At 39.4% G+C, this 19,473-nt stretch overlaps 1 protein-coding gene across 4 annotated transcripts in view; it reads left to right on the forward strand.

Annotated features, from left to right (window-relative positions):
• The window catches only part of LOC110989540 (protein kinase C delta type-like), a 54,602-nt gene that overhangs the window by 13,058 nt on the left and 22,071 nt on the right, over nucleotides 1–19,473 (forward strand). For 3 of the 4 annotated variants that reach the window (XM_087135407.1, XM_022254005.2, XM_087135408.1), the window contains 2 exons: nucleotides 10,772–10,998; nucleotides 17,272–17,465. In XM_087135407.1, the coding sequence (XP_086991533.1) occupies nucleotides 10,887–10,998; nucleotides 17,272–17,465 (306 nt within the window). In that variant the 5' untranslated portion in view covers nucleotides 10,772–10,886. Of the gene's footprint in view, nucleotides 1–6,141; nucleotides 6,325–10,771; nucleotides 10,999–17,271; nucleotides 17,466–19,473 lie in introns of those variants that run through there. The other variant, XM_087135409.1, reaches the window with a different exon arrangement.

Raw genomic sequence — 19,473 nt, forward strand, 5'->3', positions numbered from 1 at the left:
TTATAAATACATGTAAGTGGGGCTGTGTTTATGCATTGATTTAGGGATTAATAATAGTACATGTATGTACAGTCCAGAGTGCTTGTACATGTACACTGTACTTGTTTCACATACAGCTTCTGTGCTCACTCATGTGGGCGTGCCATGTGTGTACATGTACAGTGTACTTCATCTATGTGAAGCCAAACAAATTAGACAGTGTTCATGTGGAGTTGTAGGAATAATTTGATTTATTAGATTTTCATTATCAGATTTTCATTAAGTGAAAGTTCAAATGATCACTTTCCGATGTGGTATTATTAGATGTACATGTATTTTGTACATTGTAATTTCATTTTGCATAAAATGTCTAGCAAGCATGTCGTACAAATGCACCGTTACCTAGCTGTGTACATGCCATGCATACATACAGTACATGTACAATGTACATGTAGGTCTACTCCCAGTCATGCTACTGGTATTTACATAATCTGCTTGACTTATTATGACCTGCTGATACTTTTGACCTTTTCTTGACAAAACCCACAAGGTTTCTTTACTTGTAGAATCTTGCTGAGGACTTGGCCAAGGTTTGGAGAGTCTCTCTTGAAGTCCTCAGATGTTCCGTATACTTGTGCAAATGTACTGTTGGTACCATACTTACAAAAGGTCACATAGACCCTAGTTTTCCCCTGACCTGGAGCCCATAAACCCTGATACTGCATGTACAATGTACATGTATCTGTAATGTACATGTACATACATGTACGCATCTGCACATGTACATCGGCAGAGTGCACTACCTGTAATAACAACAACAGTTCATTGCCCCCCCTTGTCATTCTTATGCAAACAATCAAATGCTTGAGGGGATTGTGTGGGACTATAGATTTTTTGTAATCTCTATAGTTTTGTTAGTGTCAGTGAGTTCTACATATACAATGTACATGTAGCATGCATGGACAGTCCATTAGTGTGTGTGTTGCTATCTTTATGATTGTGTATAGAACTGTGTACTGTGTGACAGACCTAGGTTTGAAAAAGCAGTGACGCACAAAGCTGTCAGGTAGGGAACCAAATAAAACATGTACATATGTAGATTGTTCACATCATCCAGCCATGACCATTTAAGGAAGTTTAAATATCCCAGTCAGTTTCACATGACAAGTGGTGCTGGGAGTGCACAGATTTGTAAGGCCTCAATATACTGTAGTCCACAAACACTTTGCTATTTTTACACATTGAAGTTCATGGAAAGCGGTGCATGTACCAGTACCTAAAGGAGTTTATATGGTCTTGTGATTCACTGGGCAAGTTCATACCATTAATTTGTAACACAACAAAGTTATTCTTGCAGCAGCTCAGACCTGTAGTCAGTGTAGAACTGAAGTTGGCAAATTGAGTGTGAGGGGTGTACAGCAGTGTGTGTTAGCATTATTCATCCATGATGGTCATGTACATGTACATGTACTTGCACCGGTAGCTACATACATGTATGTACAGGTACATTTTCAGGCATGACCTTTCTTGTTGGGTTTTAAATTGGGTAAGTTGTTCTTTCAGACGTGACCTTTCTTTTGGGGTTTTAAATTGGGTAAGTAGGTCTCATGTACGGTACCGGTACGTACATGTAGAAAAATTAAACTAATTAACTCATGGTAAAATGGCATTCACCGTACAGTGATCATGGTGATTGAGGTTTAATTAATCAAATTTGAGAATTGTGTACCACCACCAAGGCTCAAGTGTTTTTAGCACACATGTAAAATAATACTTTGTTTGCTTTTACAATGTACATACATACATGTATGTACACTTCTGTTCATACACGAACAGGTACCATTTGTACCCCGTGTACATCAAGTTCCAGTGCATTTGCACTGTAATCTTGTATAACATGTAGGCTAGCATGTACAAACATATATGTATACAGTTCCGGTACATTGTACAATTTACTCATAATGAATTTGATTCATGATTAAATTTGCACTTTTTATATACATGTATTTGTGCACATAGTACGTGTAACTTGTAACCAGGGAAGCACACTTTTGTTGAGTAGAACAGACAGCACACTTGTCAGGCTTTACTAAATTTACATTAAGCATGTTACATGTAAGTGTGTACAGTGTACATGTACAAAGTACGTGCAGAATGTACATGTACATGTAATGCAATGTAATGTACGTGTGCACCTGTTCAACCAGAAGACAGTTGATGCACGGTTCATGCATACATGTATGTCATACATGTACATGTAAATTTACATGTACATGTACACTGTATATGTACATGTACAGTATACAAACATGTGCACGTACATGTACGGCACTGTACATGTACATGTATGATTGTGCACAGTTGCACATTTTCACCTACTCAGTACATGTTGTAAATCGTTGTGTGCCAGGAAGGACGTACATTGTACGTCTATGCGCTTAATGCCTTTTTGCCGAGAAGCATGATCACTGCAAAAAACTTTTCCCAACAAAAGGATGTATGTACATGTATGCAACTGTTTTATTTTAATGAGATATAAAGATTTTTTTGCCAAAATTGTTAAAAATTTCCCAAGTTGTTCAAAGGTTGCTTTTTGTATTGCCTGTGTTGATTTTGTAGTAAATTTTATCCGTTTTTACTAAATAAAGAGAGTGCACTTCTTATGCCCTTTTGCTGGGAGCATTTTTTCTACTCTGATCATGCTTCCTGGCAACTTTTGCTGGACACACAATGAAATGTGCTTGTACTGTTGTACATGTATGTATGTAAGTGACTACACACATGTACTGTACATGTACCGGTACCATGCCACATGTACACACACAAATGTACTAGTACCTGGTATTTATATGTACCGGTATGTTCTTGTAAAGGGATCCAGACTATGTACGTTTATACAATCACAGTGGAATTGTAATGTTATCTTAAGATTACCAACGTACATGTACATGTCCTTGTATTTAGTGGTTGACATTTTCAGGGCTCTGCAGTTTTCATTCCATCAAATGGATGCACTCAAAAGTCTGTTTCCCAGCAGCATTTTTTCCCTTCTTCAGTCAGGCCCACAAGCTCCTGCTTTTGAACTTGAAATGTGCATTAGTTTCAGCGTTCAGTATTGATCCTTGATGTGCCAGAGGCCTAACTGTCTGGAGGATGTATTTCCTCCGCTGCTGTGGGCACCAAGGCGTGGAACCTACATGTACATGTAATGCATTTTGAATTGGATGGTTGAAGGATGGATTGGGGTGGGTATTTGACTTTGCAATAAGTATGTGTACATGAAGTACGGCTATTTGTCTGTATTATTGTGAAGTGGTTACTCATCATTAGATTGGGGAGGTTCGTTTGTTATGGTGAATTCATGGCACTCCTTTGGAAATTGAACAACATGTCATACCTACAATCACTGGTGGCGGAAGGGGGGCTGTGCCATCCCCCCAACTTTTTCAGTCCTATAACAGGGTGTGGCTGGACTAGCCTGTTAATGGCTAACGTCTGATGATCTCACAACTGGCCCCTCCCCACACTTTTTAAATCATTTTGTGTAATATTTAAACTTTCTTCTGAGTTTTACATGTACTGTATACGTGTATGTACATGTACATGTATGTTCTGGCAAAAGGAAAGTTGTGCTTAGGGTACATGTCCATACAATACACGTACACTAGCTCAGGAGATGCTGTTACAAAGAGATTGGTTCTCCCAAGGCAGAGGTGGCAGCAAGTCTTTTTTTGCAAATCCAAGTCAAGTCACAAGTCATTAGGTCCAGTCAAGTCATTCGGTCACAGGACAAGTCAAGTCAAGTCAATTTGGTCTAAACAAGCCTCAAGTCTCTTTGTCCAAGTACAAGTCAAGCTGCACATTATTTTGTCCAGCTGTAATCAGCAAAAAGAACCAGGCGTCAACTTACGAAGATACAAGTTACAAAAATATATGGGGTTGGCCAAGTAGCGTCTGCTTATGGTTGGCAACAAGTCATTTTTTGCAAGTCCAAGTCAAGTCACAAGTCAAAGCTGGTATTTACAAGTCAAGTCACAAGTCACAAAAATAACAACTCAAGTCCGACTCGAATCTAAGTCACATAACTCCAGTCAGCAACATCTGTCCCAAGGCTAGGCCTACATGAACCATAGCCACTGCAGTCACATGAGGTGACCCTTGCAATAATTTACAGAAGTAAGGGCTTGTGGGCTAGTGTGTAGGGTTTGTAACTGGGTCATTCCATAAGGTTGGGCCACAATTTTTGACTGTGTCTTTGTTACATAGGTAGCTTTTAGAGTCAGTCATGACCTGTATAGTACGTCACTTATTCAATAAAAATAGCGTACCCCTCTGTATTTAGCCTTGCAAGATGTACATACATAACAATGTTAATTTGGAATCCACTTGCAGGGAAAAAGCTGTTCATTTTTACGGAACCCATGTAACAATTGACACCGTCACAAACTGTGCCCCTACCTCATGGAATGACCCAACTCCCAGTTGCACTTGCAGGGTCAGGGTGCGAATCCTGTTGTGGGACAGGCATTGTGACCTTGGGCAAGTCACTTTACCACTACCTTCACTTGCCTCTGTCCTCCCAGGCATGCCAGGAGTATAAATGGGGACATGTACATGTACATGCACCTCTGAGTGCGGAGGGGCTCATTTGTTTGTGAGCAACTGAAATGGCTTTGCTGATGGTTGTACATACTCCCCAGGTTGAGAGTTGGAAATGAGTTAGGGAATATACCGGTATCCCTCAGGTATTATAGAATATGGGCTGGGAAGAGTATACATGTAAGTGCACACCTAGAACCAAATGCCAACAGTACATGTTTTTTCAATTAGGGCTGAGTCAATTTTTTGAATATTTGACTTTCAATTTGTTCGAATACATGTACATGTATATCCAAATATTCGGTTGTACTGACCGGCAGATTGTTGATGAACAAACCATATACAAAATCAGTTGCAATAACACACACAATTGTACATTATAATCAGTATAATAGCATAGTAGCTTCTCACGTCTAGGAGTATCTCCAGCCATAATTTAGCAAGATTTAAGAGATGAACAAGACTTGTTGCCCAGTTGAAAATTTCTTTTCCTTTCAATTGTTTAATGAATAATTTACTTTTTTGTTGTATTGTTGTACAATTTCTGATGCTTTTCATTTGAATCTGCTTGGAACAAGCCTCCGTTGTGCAATTTTTCTCATTTAAATAATTAAAACAAAAGAATATTTCCCCTTCCTTATCATAAATTTTGCATTCGATTATTCAAATTTAAAAAAATACTATTCGGATATTCAGCACAGCCTTATTTTCAGTCCTACATGCCGGAAACAGGAATAAAAGATGTTAACAAAAAAAATGAAAAATCAGAGCACATGTATGTTACATGTATGCCACATTGGGGCTACACCACTTTGGGGTACATGTACACACCCTCGTACTCCGTAGTTGTGGGGACATACTGTGTATGTACTCTTGACATTTCATTTTAATGTAAGGTTTTCTTGCCCACAGGTTGTTGATGACCATTTTGTGTACAGCTTAATTAGTAATTTGATTTAATTTACAATTTGCTTTTTCTTTTTTCTTCAAAGAGTTTTGGGGTTAAACTTCTTTTATAGAACCAGAGTACAATTTTTAAAAGTCAATTTACATTTGCTCCTTTTCTTACTGGAAATTATAAGCTGTATTTCTTTAAAGTTTTCTGACTACAGAACAAAACCAACCCACATGCATACCTGTACATCATGTACATGTACAAATTACCACAACTGGTACATGTACTTGTTTAGTGAAAAAGACGAGTTGTCATGGTTGTAACAGTTCCTGTTTTTTATTGACGGTGCTGGTTATTTCATGGACAGGTACGTACATGTGTACTTTGCCAACTTTTTATGCCCATCACTACAGCATGTGTACTGTCACAAGTGCTTGCGTGCAATAGTCTCCCTCTCTGTTTTTTGTTGGTGTTCAAAATAACTTCTCCCATACATGTACATGTATGTGCATAGTTATTTTGCATACCAACAGAAAACAGAGAGGGGGATTTGACCAGGAAATACAGGATAATCAGTTGACACAGCAGGATATAGCGCAGAGATACGTAAACGGTGGTCTTCCTTCCTCTGGTCAGGAGAGAATTTGCAAGCAAATTGTGTCTGCACTTTGCAGTGTGAAGAGTTCTATTCTGTTATTTTTTGCTTTTTAAACGTTCTACGTACGGTACACATACTGTATGTGTACACATGCCGGCTCATATGGGTACATGTACATGTGCGTAAATTGATCCGAAGCTGAGCTGTATAAAGATGTACATGTACATGTTAACTGGCATTTAGGTAAATACAGGTAAGTTAGAATACACTGCAGAATGTTAACCAGCAAGGCTGTAAATATGCTGTGAAGAACATGCAGTTGATATGGTCTGCAAAGGGGAGGACTCTGTGCATAGTGTACATGTACATGTACTTGTAGTATGCACAGGGACTGTACATGTACAATATGTATGTATGTTCAGTGGTACCCATGCAGATACCAATATTGCAGTTTTTGGTTCATGCATGTTTATTGGTACCGGTACATGTGTACATGGTAAGTTTTAAATACGAGCACTGTGTTTAAAGTATTTAGTATCCCATTTACTTACATACATGTACATGTACAGTAGCGCTTTTTTCTTGCAAGTGCATATACTGTCGTTCCCTGTGGTTTGAGCATGGAGGAAGGAGGTGATCATGTGTTCGTCTTATTTTTGTTGCTTTTTTGTTCATTTGTTTGGTTTTTCTGCTCTTGTTTTCTGCTCAGGGGACTATACCAGGTTGTTTTTGTGTGCTTATATGCATGTACCGGTACATGTACATGCACTGTACGTACATGTACATACACATGTACGTGTACATTCATGTACAATTGCAGGGGATATGTTGTTCAGCAATATGATCTACGCAATGGTATTTGGGCCAATTAAGAGCCCAAGGCAGGTTGGATTGGTTGTGCAAGTTTGCAAACACGAGCCAGAACTCAAGCAAATCATTGGCCTACACTGTATATGATAGATCACATACTCCTGTTGTGTAATGTGACTGCCCAGTGTATACATGTACGTGTACCTGTACAGAAAAAAATATACTGGAAGGTTGATACCATCAGTTAAGCAGCTGCAGAAATAATGTGATTATTGCTTAAGTGCCTGTCAGATTTGCTGTTTAATATCAGTGTCCATATTTTGAACGAAGCCAATTTAACAAAGAGGGTCCTGTAGCCTGGCCCATCGAGTACCACAGACAAAGAAGCAATAATTGGATCTCTCAAATGCTGCTGTGTGCACAGTCTGCAGTCTCACAGCCTTTCAAATTATTAGTACCGAACCTCACACATCCATGGGCAGGTAATAGCAACCAGGTGGTGAAATTGCACTGTTGGCTTTTATCGAGGGTAAAAGTAAACGGCTTTTGTTACGGTCGTGAATGCACGTAATTAAAGTTTGATGGGTGCAAAGATGACAGTGCTCCATTTTTTAATATACTTCTGATGATTGTTCCCGTCTGTTCAATTGAAAGCCATTCGGTTGAGAGCCTACTGGGCATAGGCTTTACAGACGCCTCAGTTAGTATGGTACAGCAGAGTGTTACTTCCCAATGATCTGCCAATAAATGTACACATGTATGATACTTGGAAAGGTTGAATACACACATACATTTAGTACTGTACAAACAGCTGCATGCCCAACTTGCATGCTTGCTGTACTGGTACATGTACATGTTGGGTACTTGTTTATAAACACATGTAGAGTACTCAACAGTTGTTTAATTTTGCCATGTCTGTACTAGCTAGGGTATATGACCTCACCTTTCTTTGAGCTTTATTGAAAATTGAGGAGAGTTTAGTCCTAGGAACATGCACATAATGTATACATGCATACATGTATTTGCCTGTTAAAATGTTTTGAAGTTGCATGTACATCCATTTACCAGTACATATACATGTACTGGCAGAGTTGCTGACTTGAGTCATGTGACTTGGACTCTGAGTTGGACTCAAGTAGCTATTTTTGTGACTTGACTTGTAAATACCGGCTTTGACTTGAGTGTGACTTGACTTGGACTTGCAAAAAATGACTTGTTGCCAACCCAAGTCAGACGCCACTTGACCAGCCCCATATATATTTATAACCCGTAACTTTGTAAGTTGACGCCTGGTTCTTTTTGCTGATTACAGCTGGACAAAATAATGTGCAGCTTGATTTGTACTTGGCTTAATTGACTTGACTTGCCCTGTGACTAAATTACTTGCGACTTGACTTCTGACTGTACCTGATGCCTGACTTTTGACTTGACTTGGACTAGCAAAAATGACTTGGTGCTACCTCTGCATACCGGTACATGTACTGTAAAAATCAAGTTTCTGATCTTTTTCTCAGAATGTGAGAGAAACCTCTTTTTGAAGGCTACCCATTGTTGTCTGCCGATATTGTTAAGGTAAACTTTGGGTGAGATTGGCACAGTTAAAAGTTGTGGACACAGTTGGCACAGTTTTGGCAAAGATGTTACTTCACTGTCGCCATGGTACAATGTACTTGTAGATCTCACAGGGACATACATACATGAACACGTAAATTTATGTAGTGTTAGTGTACAGTATAACTACAGGCACATGTACGTGCACGTACATGTACTGTACATGTATCACACATGTACAACCTTCTACTCGAGGTCACGCTAAAGTACTGGCAGTACAACATGGTGGAAATGGTATTCTCAACTGGGAAAGATTAAGGTACAGTAATGTACCCTGTTGGGTACGGTACATGTGCATGCCTCGTGTACACGCATACATGTACTGTATCGTGGCCTACATGTACTTTTCATGGTACTGACCAGTGCTCTAGCTTGCTAGGAAAATGTTAGTACCGGTTAAATTTTTGGATTGCGAAGTGTAGTGAATGCAGTGAGCAGAGCTGTCACAGCTCATAGCCGGAATAGATTTACGCCCTCTATTGATACCGCTGGTCAGCTGGTCTTAAGCCAAGACTATGAACACGTGCACGCTGCCTCAGGGGAGGTTACATTACATCCCATAGTCTCACATCTAGGTCACGTAATAATGCTACATGTAGCTAGACATTGTCAGTGCTTCTGAATACTTGAAATACGATCAAATTGGTACATTTGCAGTAACATTTCATGTCATTTTTTGGAAATCCGTGCTGGGCAGCACAGCCAATTTGAACCCAAGAGCCGGGCGGAAATTTGCAGTATACACTGTACATGTAAGGGTTGCAGCCCTGTGCAGCCCACTGTGGCTAGAAGTTGTAAAACACTGCTCCTGACTGAAGTATTTGATTGTTCTCTTGAAAAAATAAAAGTTTGCACCCCTGGATGCTGCCCAGAAATTTCACCCCAGTAAGGCCACTGCCCCTTCCACCATGGGGTATCATCTTCCAAATATCAACAGGGACAGGTTGTGGGGCTGGCACATATCCCCCATTGTTTATGCACACCCTCTGTAAAACTGAAACGGGGAAGAAAATTGCAGTGACAAAATACATGGTGAAAAACATTAAACAGAAATGATTTACAAAAAGTTCTACCCGGTACATGGTACCAGCACTGTACAAGGTTGGGGGTTGTGCTCCGTTGTCGGACTAGTTAAACTTAATAAAATATTTCAGTGTCTCTGTTACCATCTCTGCAACCTGGTTTACTTTAAAATATCATGCTAATTAATTTCATAATGCCTTGAAACATTTCTGAATGACTACATTTAATTTGTCAAAAGCAATGTTAAAAGTCTTAGTGACCCTTTTATACTTCAAGTGAAAACATCCAAACGTCACAAAACATGCCTCAACTTTGTGTAATGACAACTTCATTATTTAAACTTCGGTTTTAGTTGTTGAGAATTTGTGAGTGGCGTTCCTATATAAAGTATGCAGATATATTTTTAGTACACATACGCACTGTGTAACCACTTACATGTACCTGTACATTAGCTGTGAATTTAATATGAATGCCATATTAGTATTGCTAGACTTTAGACTTCCTTTCAGCTGTTTGTTTTTCTGTGCACTGTACATGTACATTGTAGGTACACGTACACTGTACATGTGCAAAATGCAAAATAGTACAGTACAGTTTTCAGGTGTATGTATATTGTACTTTTGATACATGTATGAATATGTACGTGTACATGCCACCAAATTGAAGTAGTGAATATTTACAAATTTTGGCTGTACACGTGTGTAATCCTTTGAGTAAACAAGAAGACTTCATTTGAGTAGTAGTATTATTATAATTCATTTCTGCTAAGGACACTGAGGATTCCTCAAAAGTGTCTATAGGCAGTTAAGCCTGAAGAAACCTGTAAAGAGGGGACAGTGAGAAGCAGTTACCTTTTTAGAGACGTACAGGGTGTGAAAGAATCACTATGCCAACCTGACTCCCCATTGCATGCAAGGAAAAAGCAACTGGCTCCATGAGATCAGTAGCTGAAACATGGCCTGTTATTTGAAATTGGCCCGCTGTCAAATGTACATGTACGGTACGTGTAAATGAAACATCACAAAATGAATTTGTCCGTACTTGCAGTAAATTTTTCTGTATGTACATCTACATGTACATGTTCCTGTGTATGTTCGTGTACATGTGCAGAATTTTTCTCTTGAGGAGTTTTTGTTCCTATTTTCTGTCTACACGTATACAGGTACCAGTACATACATGTACATGTATAGTGTACATGTAAGTAATACAGACTTTGACAGTGATAACTTTTGTGAATTGTTTTTATTTTTCTGCAGTTTTCCAGATAGGAAAGGGTGCTTCCATTTGAACTTTTGGCTGTTGGCTTCAGGAAACTGATCAGTGGCTGTGATATCACACTTCTGACACCTTATTTATCGCCCAGCTGCCACCATGGTGTTTCTGAGGGTGCGACTTCATGGAGTGGATGATATAGACCTGCCCAACAAAGACTCAAGTGAATGCAATGTTGTCATTCACATCAAAGAAAAAGTCACCACTGCACGTGAGTATGATTCACAGGTATCAAGGTTATAAGGAAGTTATAGTTCCGTATGTATGCAGGGCTCGAAATTAGGGCGCAGGTACACTTTAGCTAAAAGGCACCTGTTTGTCTCCTACATGTAAATGTGCCCCTAAATTATAAGAAAATCGTAAGTACTAATGTCCATTTGTTTCTACATTGTATTCTACCCTCATACCCTCCCTATTTTTTTTTTATGTAATAAAAACTACAACTATTATTTTGTTCGTTGACATAAATTTCATTCAAATAAACACAGAAAAAATGTCTGTAATGTGTGCAAAAATCCTGACTTTTTGTTTGCCTTAGTCAACAGTCACATACAATGTACCTGTTTCTGTTATACCGACATTATGTACATGTACTTGCACTTTGCCAAACAAAGCATGAGCAAGACAAGTCAAACCTGCTGACTAAACATCACTTTATATCAGCTCTGAATAATTCAAGAGCATGTTTAAAATGTCCATTATCACTTTGGACAGAGTTGAGAAAACTATTTTTTGACTGGACTAGAAAAAATGACTTACTTGTACACCTACATTTGTACATGTACATGTATGACTTGACTTTAGGCAAACTGGCTTGAGACTTGACTTGCAGAAAAAAAAGTTGGTTAAATACAGTACATCACCGCTGTTCACGGAATTCACCTTTGTTGGATATCCACAATTACACTGAATGCTGTCTGTTCTGAAAACTACAAATACACAAAAAGAATCTGAGCGAAGAGAAGTTGCAGATTTCAGCAATATTACAGAAATTAATGTTTAATGTGCACACAAACAGGAAGTTGCAAGTGAAGGTGATTCAGCAAATTCAGAATAGGGAAAAGCAAGGTAAAATTATATTGTTTGCACCGGTTTATGGACAGGGCACGTGTGCATTGTGCATGTACTGGATATGTACCGTGACACTGCAACCTGGCTGTAATGCATCCCGAATTTGACTTCCTCCCGGCCAAGAGAGTTGCCCAGGGGAAAGGGAAAGCAAAGACCTCCAACAGTATTGATCCCATTTGGTGAAATCTGTGCCTGTGAAATGTTCCATTGCATCCCAGGTCCATGATCAGCAAATTGTTGCCAGTGCCACGTGTTGCGATGGGCATGGTGAAGGAAGTCTAAATGCATTTTGTGCCAAGTCTAATCAAATATTAGTGGGCTGGCTTGATTGAATTTTTACTTGGGCTTCCAGACATTCTCAATTCCTCAAGGAAGGCAGTACTACATGTACATTGGCACTCGGACTATAACAAACACTGTACAAAGAGTATACCGTATATTACCAGCAGTGTTGTAATGACTGAAGTCCTGGCTCGAGTCACAATTTTGGTGAATTGACTCGAGTCCCGATGGGTAAATGCCTTGACTCAAGTCTCAACCAAATGACTCGACTGGAATCTTTCATGGAGACTCGACTCAAGTACAAACTTATAAGACTTGAGTCGCAAAAAAATTAAATGCAAATTTTAGTTGGCTAGATACCGGTACCTGCACATGTACATGTACATGTACCTGTCACCTTACATGTAATTTAATTATTTTCATTGTGTACATGTAATTAAAGTAGAAATACCAATATATGACTTACATGTACATGTAGTTGTGTTTTTATTGTATTTTGTTCGAAAATTTGTTACTCAAATTGACTCAAGCTCAGTACTTAACTCGACTACACAAAGTGACTCGACATCTTGACCAAACCAAAGTAAGTGACTTGTTACAACACTGGTTAATTGTATACAGTTAGAACTGTTGGACTCCACATCTTCATGTGACCGCAACTTTTGGTTTTTGCCTCTGAGGGAAGTTACAGGTATACGTAGCAGAATGCATAAATGAATGCAAGTGTCAGCCAATGTTCTGGATCACTTTGTTTCTGGCCCCAACTGAAATAAATGGAAGCAGTTTGCCGTCGTTTATGGTCTGTGCCTCAGTCTCTGCTTCTTAAAATGTTGGTTGCTGTGACATTAAAAGTTACATTTCCAGACTGTTGGGGACACTGTTGAGTGCACATAACCACATGTACCATACTTTTTCAACTTACAGTGTACCCGGTACATGTACATGTATGTCTGTGTACATGTATATCAGTTGTATCTTGTGACATGCAGTGTACAGGTACAGGTAGTCAGGTACATGAATGTGTGGAAAGGTTGTTGTAGTACTGAATATAAAATTTGCAAGTCTGTGCATGTACATGTATGCACATATCTAAATTGGATGTTTACATGGATGACTTTTAACAGAAAGGTTTCACATAACAGATATAAATTTAATGACGCAGGCACTTCCTTGTAAAAGATAAATGACTCCTTATTTTGAACTGTGGCTGTCAGGAGCTGTTATTACAAATGGTGCCATTTCCATGCATTTGTCATCAGATGCATACACCCCTGCCCCGGCAAATGTTTCCCCATGCCCCTGTCCTGTCATGCCTGCACTTGTGACAGTCCCAGCGCTGGGTTTAAACACGTGTATTGTGGAAGTGCCTGCCTCCAGCGCTAGTTTGCTCGGCTTCGTTTGATCTGTCCAGTTGTACAAACACAATTCCCCAAAGTTTGAAGCTTCGGTAAATTTGGAGACAGCCCTGGAGAGCGTTTCATTGGGGGGGGGTGGTTCGGATACATGTAGCGCCGTCAGGAATTGCCTCGTTATATTTGCCCGTTCCCTGTGCTCCTAATTGAATTGGGAAACTGAGAGTGGCTAACTGGCATTTGAAGGAGCCAGTGCCGAATGAGTGGAAAATTAATTTATTGAAATATCCCTGGCTGACTGTCCTCACTGATTGGGAGGGGCCAGAGGCTTGAAAACTGAGGAATATGACCCCAAAATACTGGTACACGTGTACAGGGTATACATGTACATAGGGGCAGAACGATTTTCAAAGTGGGAGAGGACAGTTGTGAGACCATCAGGCATCAGCCAGCATAGGCTGATCCATCAAGCCCTATCCGTTTATAGGACCTGCAAAAAGTATGTGTGGGGGGGAGGGACAGCTCTTCCCCAGTCAAAAACGTGTGTGGGCGGGGGGCACTAGCTGGCATGGTACCATACTACATTGTACATGTACGGGTATACTGCTGCTCTTGCATGCCACATGTGGCATGTTCTTCATAAAATGGACCAAAATGCAACTCCGGATTTCATTTTTCAAAACTTCTAAAAGAGTGACTTTGATCTTGTAAAATACAAATTAGCACCTTCAGATAATGAAAATGTTTATATGGGGATAATTAGGCATAATATGTACTTATGGTGGACATTTGGTCGGCTTCCAGTGCAGATCAAATGGAGTTGAATTCATTTAAAGTTTTACGTCAAAGTGTTTACACCAGAGGTTTTGATTTCAAAACTTCTCTCAACAAGAAGGAGAATTCAGTATATTTTTCGACTGATTTTAAAGCACCTAGGAAATACATGTTACATGTATAAAAAAAAAGGCCAATGAGTCATACAGATTACTGGTAAATCAGAATTCTTGAACATCGGTATTCATGGATTTCCATTGTTTTGTTTGTCAGGATTTACGTATTTGCATATTCCGGGAACATTGCCAAAGAGGATGTTGAGGGGGAAAGGAAAGAACAATAAAGAAATCACATTTACACATTTGCATGTAAAATTACGGCAGGTGTATGCAGTATTTACTTGTTCTGTAACCAAAAATTTGTGTATGAAGTATACTCTGTACATGCATGTAAAGAAAATATGTAATTCTGTTAATTATATAAAAAGTGGCAAAAATACCTCAAAACTAAGAATTTTGCGGAGAGTTACACGTAAGTAAAACGTGCGTACATGACCTGCATTATTGTACATGTACATGTGCATTATGTGTATTGGTTTTTTTATTAACACATTAACATGTTGAAGAACAACATTTACATGTACATGTACCGTAGCAGACAAGAGGAACTGCCAAAGCAAACCAAAGCAATAGAAAACAATGTTTTGTAATGAAAGCTTTACATGCATTGTGAATTTAAATTGATAATTGAGTACCTGTACACTACCAAAATCATTAATTCAAAAACAACCAAAGTTAGGGGCTTATTCTAGAAGCAGCCTTACCCCAGTGTACTAAAATATGCCCTCTGTTTCTTTCAATGCTAACTTCTGCCCTTGTTTTCATCGCTTTTATGCATTTTGGAGATTCTAACAAACATTACATACATGTACTTGGTACAGGTAATTCTGACAAAAAAGCCGTCTTTGGACAACTTGAATTTAACTGCAAAACAGCTGTTTGGTTCAGAGCCATTTCTTATTAAACCACTTCATGCTCAGTCATCTGAATTTGGATTTCTTGATGTCATATGAAAGAGGACATCATAATATATGTAAAATAGATGATGGTTACCATTACCAAAGTAATAAGTCACATTCAAGAAACAAATTGATCTCGGTGTCCTTTTTGAGACACCCTGTGGAGCTACCGATACAAATTTGTATTATATGTACAGTGTAGGCATACTAGAGATGTTTAGTAATTCTGCTGACATCATGGCTTTAAGCATGATTACTGGCAAGAACTATAAAATAAAAATACCATTACCTTATGGTACATGTATATGTACTCGTACATGTATGGTTTTTATCGTGACCAGTGACATTTTTGTACCTGAAGGGTGCACTGAACCAACTCAAACTCCATTGAAAATAGTGTAAAATCAACCAAGTTTGGAGCCCCATGGCAGGCAACTGAAGTCCCTGTTTTTCAATTTTTAGTAGGTTAACCAATGAATTTTTTAATTATCCACCAAAAACAAACTCACCCCCCCCTAAAACGTCATTGTTCCCAAGTCTTCTCAGCAGCCATTTTTCAAATGACATCTCTCACCTTCCTGGGGCTCTTCTGACAAATTTTCAATCACATTTTTGTCTGCTTTGCCCCCAGATGGGTGCCCCTGAATCTACAGAGATGATCGGGCCATGCTGGCACAATCTCACCATTTTTTGGCCCAAACAGACCCCTCTTTTCGAAAGTATCTGTGGGGGTACTTCTTGTGCGCCTCCGTCTAGCGGAGAATTTTCTTTGAATTGGGGCACTGCACCCTGAACCGGTAGCACAAAAAGACTGACAAATCAGGAAACCACCAGCATGCAGTGCAATGTACAGTACCTGTACCTGAAGAGCATGCATGTTGTAATTTCATAGACCAGCACTAATGTATACACATTAGTGGTCCCATACTCTACTGCACCGGTACATGGTTGGTACTCTCCACGAGGGGGTTTAATACAGCAGGCTGCCCTGCCCAAATTTTATGTCATCCCACTAAGGTTTTGCTGCCCTGCTAAACTTTTCAGCACCCTGCTATTTTTTTCACTGAATTTCTCCCATTCTTCAAGGTCTTCAGAGTTTATCAAAGTACAATGTTAGTACAAAAGAAGTTTATTGGACTCTGTTGAATGAACATGAAGAGTTTGCCAGCATTAATATTTAGCGGTATTGCAGCAACATAAGCGAACATACATAAGGTACAATATCTTTTGGATGCAATGTATGCAACGTACCGTATTATGCCTTCCCATAAGACATACACGTAATGTGGAATGTACGTACTGTACACATAAAATTCTGGACTGGCTCCATTTTTGCTGGTAATATCATTTTCACTTCATCCTGTTGAGAACTACACGTAGCTTAACCTACCGGTACGTACCTGTACATGTAAATTACAATGTACAGTACTTGTAATATTTGAAAGTGTTGTTTTTTTTCTCAGATGATGGATAGCGACAAGAAGGTCTGGTAGACCAAAAAGGGATTTCTACATATCATTGAGGGAATCAAGAATTTATTTGTCTAAAATCAAATGTACACTAGTCAATGAACATTAAAAAAGTCTAAGCAATAACCCAATTCTGTCTGATTTACAGTCAAACTGATCATTTGTTTATTCAGACGAATAAACCCCTGAATCCCCAGCTCAGTGACATGTTCCGCTCAGTAAAACAATTGCTCTAAAAATTCCACTTTGGATGATCAAACCCCTTTCTCCCCAATAATCTTGCTGTCATTTCAAGCTGTAAACACAAACAGATTTGATTCCAAGAGTCAAAAGAGAGTGCCTAGGAAATGCCTCAGATTGCAACACGAATCCAGGCCAGACCCCATAAGGGCTTTGTGCTCGCATTGTGTCTGCCGTCCTCCAAAAATTGAAGTGTGGTGGAGAACACTGCATGCTTTGAATCTCATTTTATTTCAGTGTTACAGTATGTTAACCCAGCGTTTACTGCCTCATTTCAGAAGGGGGAAGCAGTTTCATGACCACACGCAAGCTGACCCCTCTCTGGGGCAAGTGCTTCGACTCACATCTCTATGAGGGCCGCATCATCCACATCATCATCCAGAATAACAACAAAATGGTGGCAGAGGCTGAACTCAAAGTCATGGACATGGCCGCTATGTGCGGCACCAACGGCGATGTGCTTACCACCAACGTAAGTCATGCTGCATACATGCGACATTGTAACTTCAGTTGAGATTAACACATTGGTTGCCAGCTGTACAGAACAAGTACATGTACGTGTAAAGGGCACCCTCTTTCGTGTCTTTGCAAAGTTAGCATTTCATTCACACATATGTTCACTTAGTCATTTTTAATCCCTTGGAGGCTAAGAGGCATTCATTTCTAAGTGTTTTTAATAAATACAATGCTGTTGAGATGAAGCCTGCAGTACAGATTTAACCATTCCATTACATGTATCCAATCCTAGCCTGAGTTTTACATGCAGTGCATTTTTCTAATCCTTCCCCTCATCTCTCCATTTGTTTCATTGGTCCTTGCCCTTGTGGCCGAGCTCTGCGCAGTGCATCAATCAAGTCTACCTGTCCATTTGATGCACCATTCAACCTCCTCCAGTTTCAAACCCCATCTTCCCCTTCTCATCAATCTCTCTTCACCGTCTATCTGCTGTGGCCTTTCTCCATCTCAATAACTTGTTCCATCCCCTTGCCCCCCCTCCTTTTCCCTAGGTGCATTAGTTCTCTTCGTTTCCTCCTTGCCAATTCTCTTTCTCCGTTGTTGGTGCTCGTTGTTTCAACATCCCATTCTCAAGTTTGCGTCAGATTAGATTTCTATGATTGAACATACACGTGTATGTACACACTGTATAAACAGGATTAACCTGTCGGTACCGTTGTCTCAAGTACCGTACATGTACATGCACAGTGTACAATGTACACTATAGTCGGAATACAAATCCTGCTTTGCTGATAATCAAGGAAAGTTTTGCATTTTATGTTCTTGTGTGCACCAGGAAGGGGAGGACATACGACACACGAATATGTCAAAGGGCATTGAACATGTTGAAAAGGCATTGAAAGATGAGGGAGGCTGTGTTCCCCTCTCTGGGTCAACAGTTTACAAAATGTCATGCCTGTATAAAATGTAGGCTTTGTCAGTGCATGTGTCTTGTAAATGTACTGGTAACTAACCAAGATCACATCCAGTTGCAGCTCACAAATCAAGTGTGACTACATGTACATGTACATTTACTCATTGTACCAGTGTGAGGAACTCATCTGTACACATTAATGTTATGACACTACATTTATATAACCAGGGAACAATTGCCTTTTTGTACAGTACAAAAGAATGTAATCAATGGGAACTCAGAATTTTCACCCACATGCCAGTGTTCATCCTGAACAATGAAGCTTAATTGTTCTTTCTTATGCAAACAATGTGTTAAACCAAACCAAAAATGGCCTGAATGAATTCCAGGAGTTGCGATGCATTTTATGTGATACATGTACAATGTACACATGTACATGTCATGTTCATTTCAGAAACATCCATAGGCATGCAGGTGCTTTTCTGTGAAGGACCAATGAAATGGCAATATCCAATGTACGTAGATGTACAAAAGTGTATATTCTTGTACATGTACATATACACTCATGCCAAAAATGAATGGTAACCACATCATTCATGAATCCTTGGACAGTGTTGACCATAACCCCAACTTAAAAAATGCTGTTGTACAGTACATGTACATGTACACTATTAGGCCAGTTTCCTTGCACGTACGGTACCATAAAGTTGTCAGTGTATACACACTCTACATGTACATGAACTGCAGATTTAACAATACTCTCAACCTGGACAACAAAAGATGATAATGCCAAAATCCTCTTGCTTAGAGGATAAGTATGTAATATTTTTAGACAAAATGAATGATCAGAATCATGAAGTTTAATGCTTTTGCTTTTGGGCACTTTGCTAAAAGAAGAAAGCACTGTCGTCTTGAAATATCAGTGAAAAGCCATAGCACGTACCGGGTACATGTAAATGTTCTCTGGAAACTCTCAAGGAAGATGAGATTTGGAGTGATTCAAGATAGTATCTTTGGCTTTTCCCAAATGTCGAGGGCATTGGGGAAACTCACAGACCAATATCGCTTGTGGGTGGGCGCAGATTTTGCACATGCATATACATGTAGGCAC

Source organism: Acanthaster planci, linkage group LG04, assembly GCF_054643075.1.
Source record: "Acanthaster planci isolate LZ-2023a linkage group LG04, COTS_SCS, whole genome shotgun sequence".
NCBI classification, from domain to species: domain Eukaryota; kingdom Metazoa; phylum Echinodermata; class Asteroidea; order Valvatida; family Acanthasteridae; genus Acanthaster; species Acanthaster planci.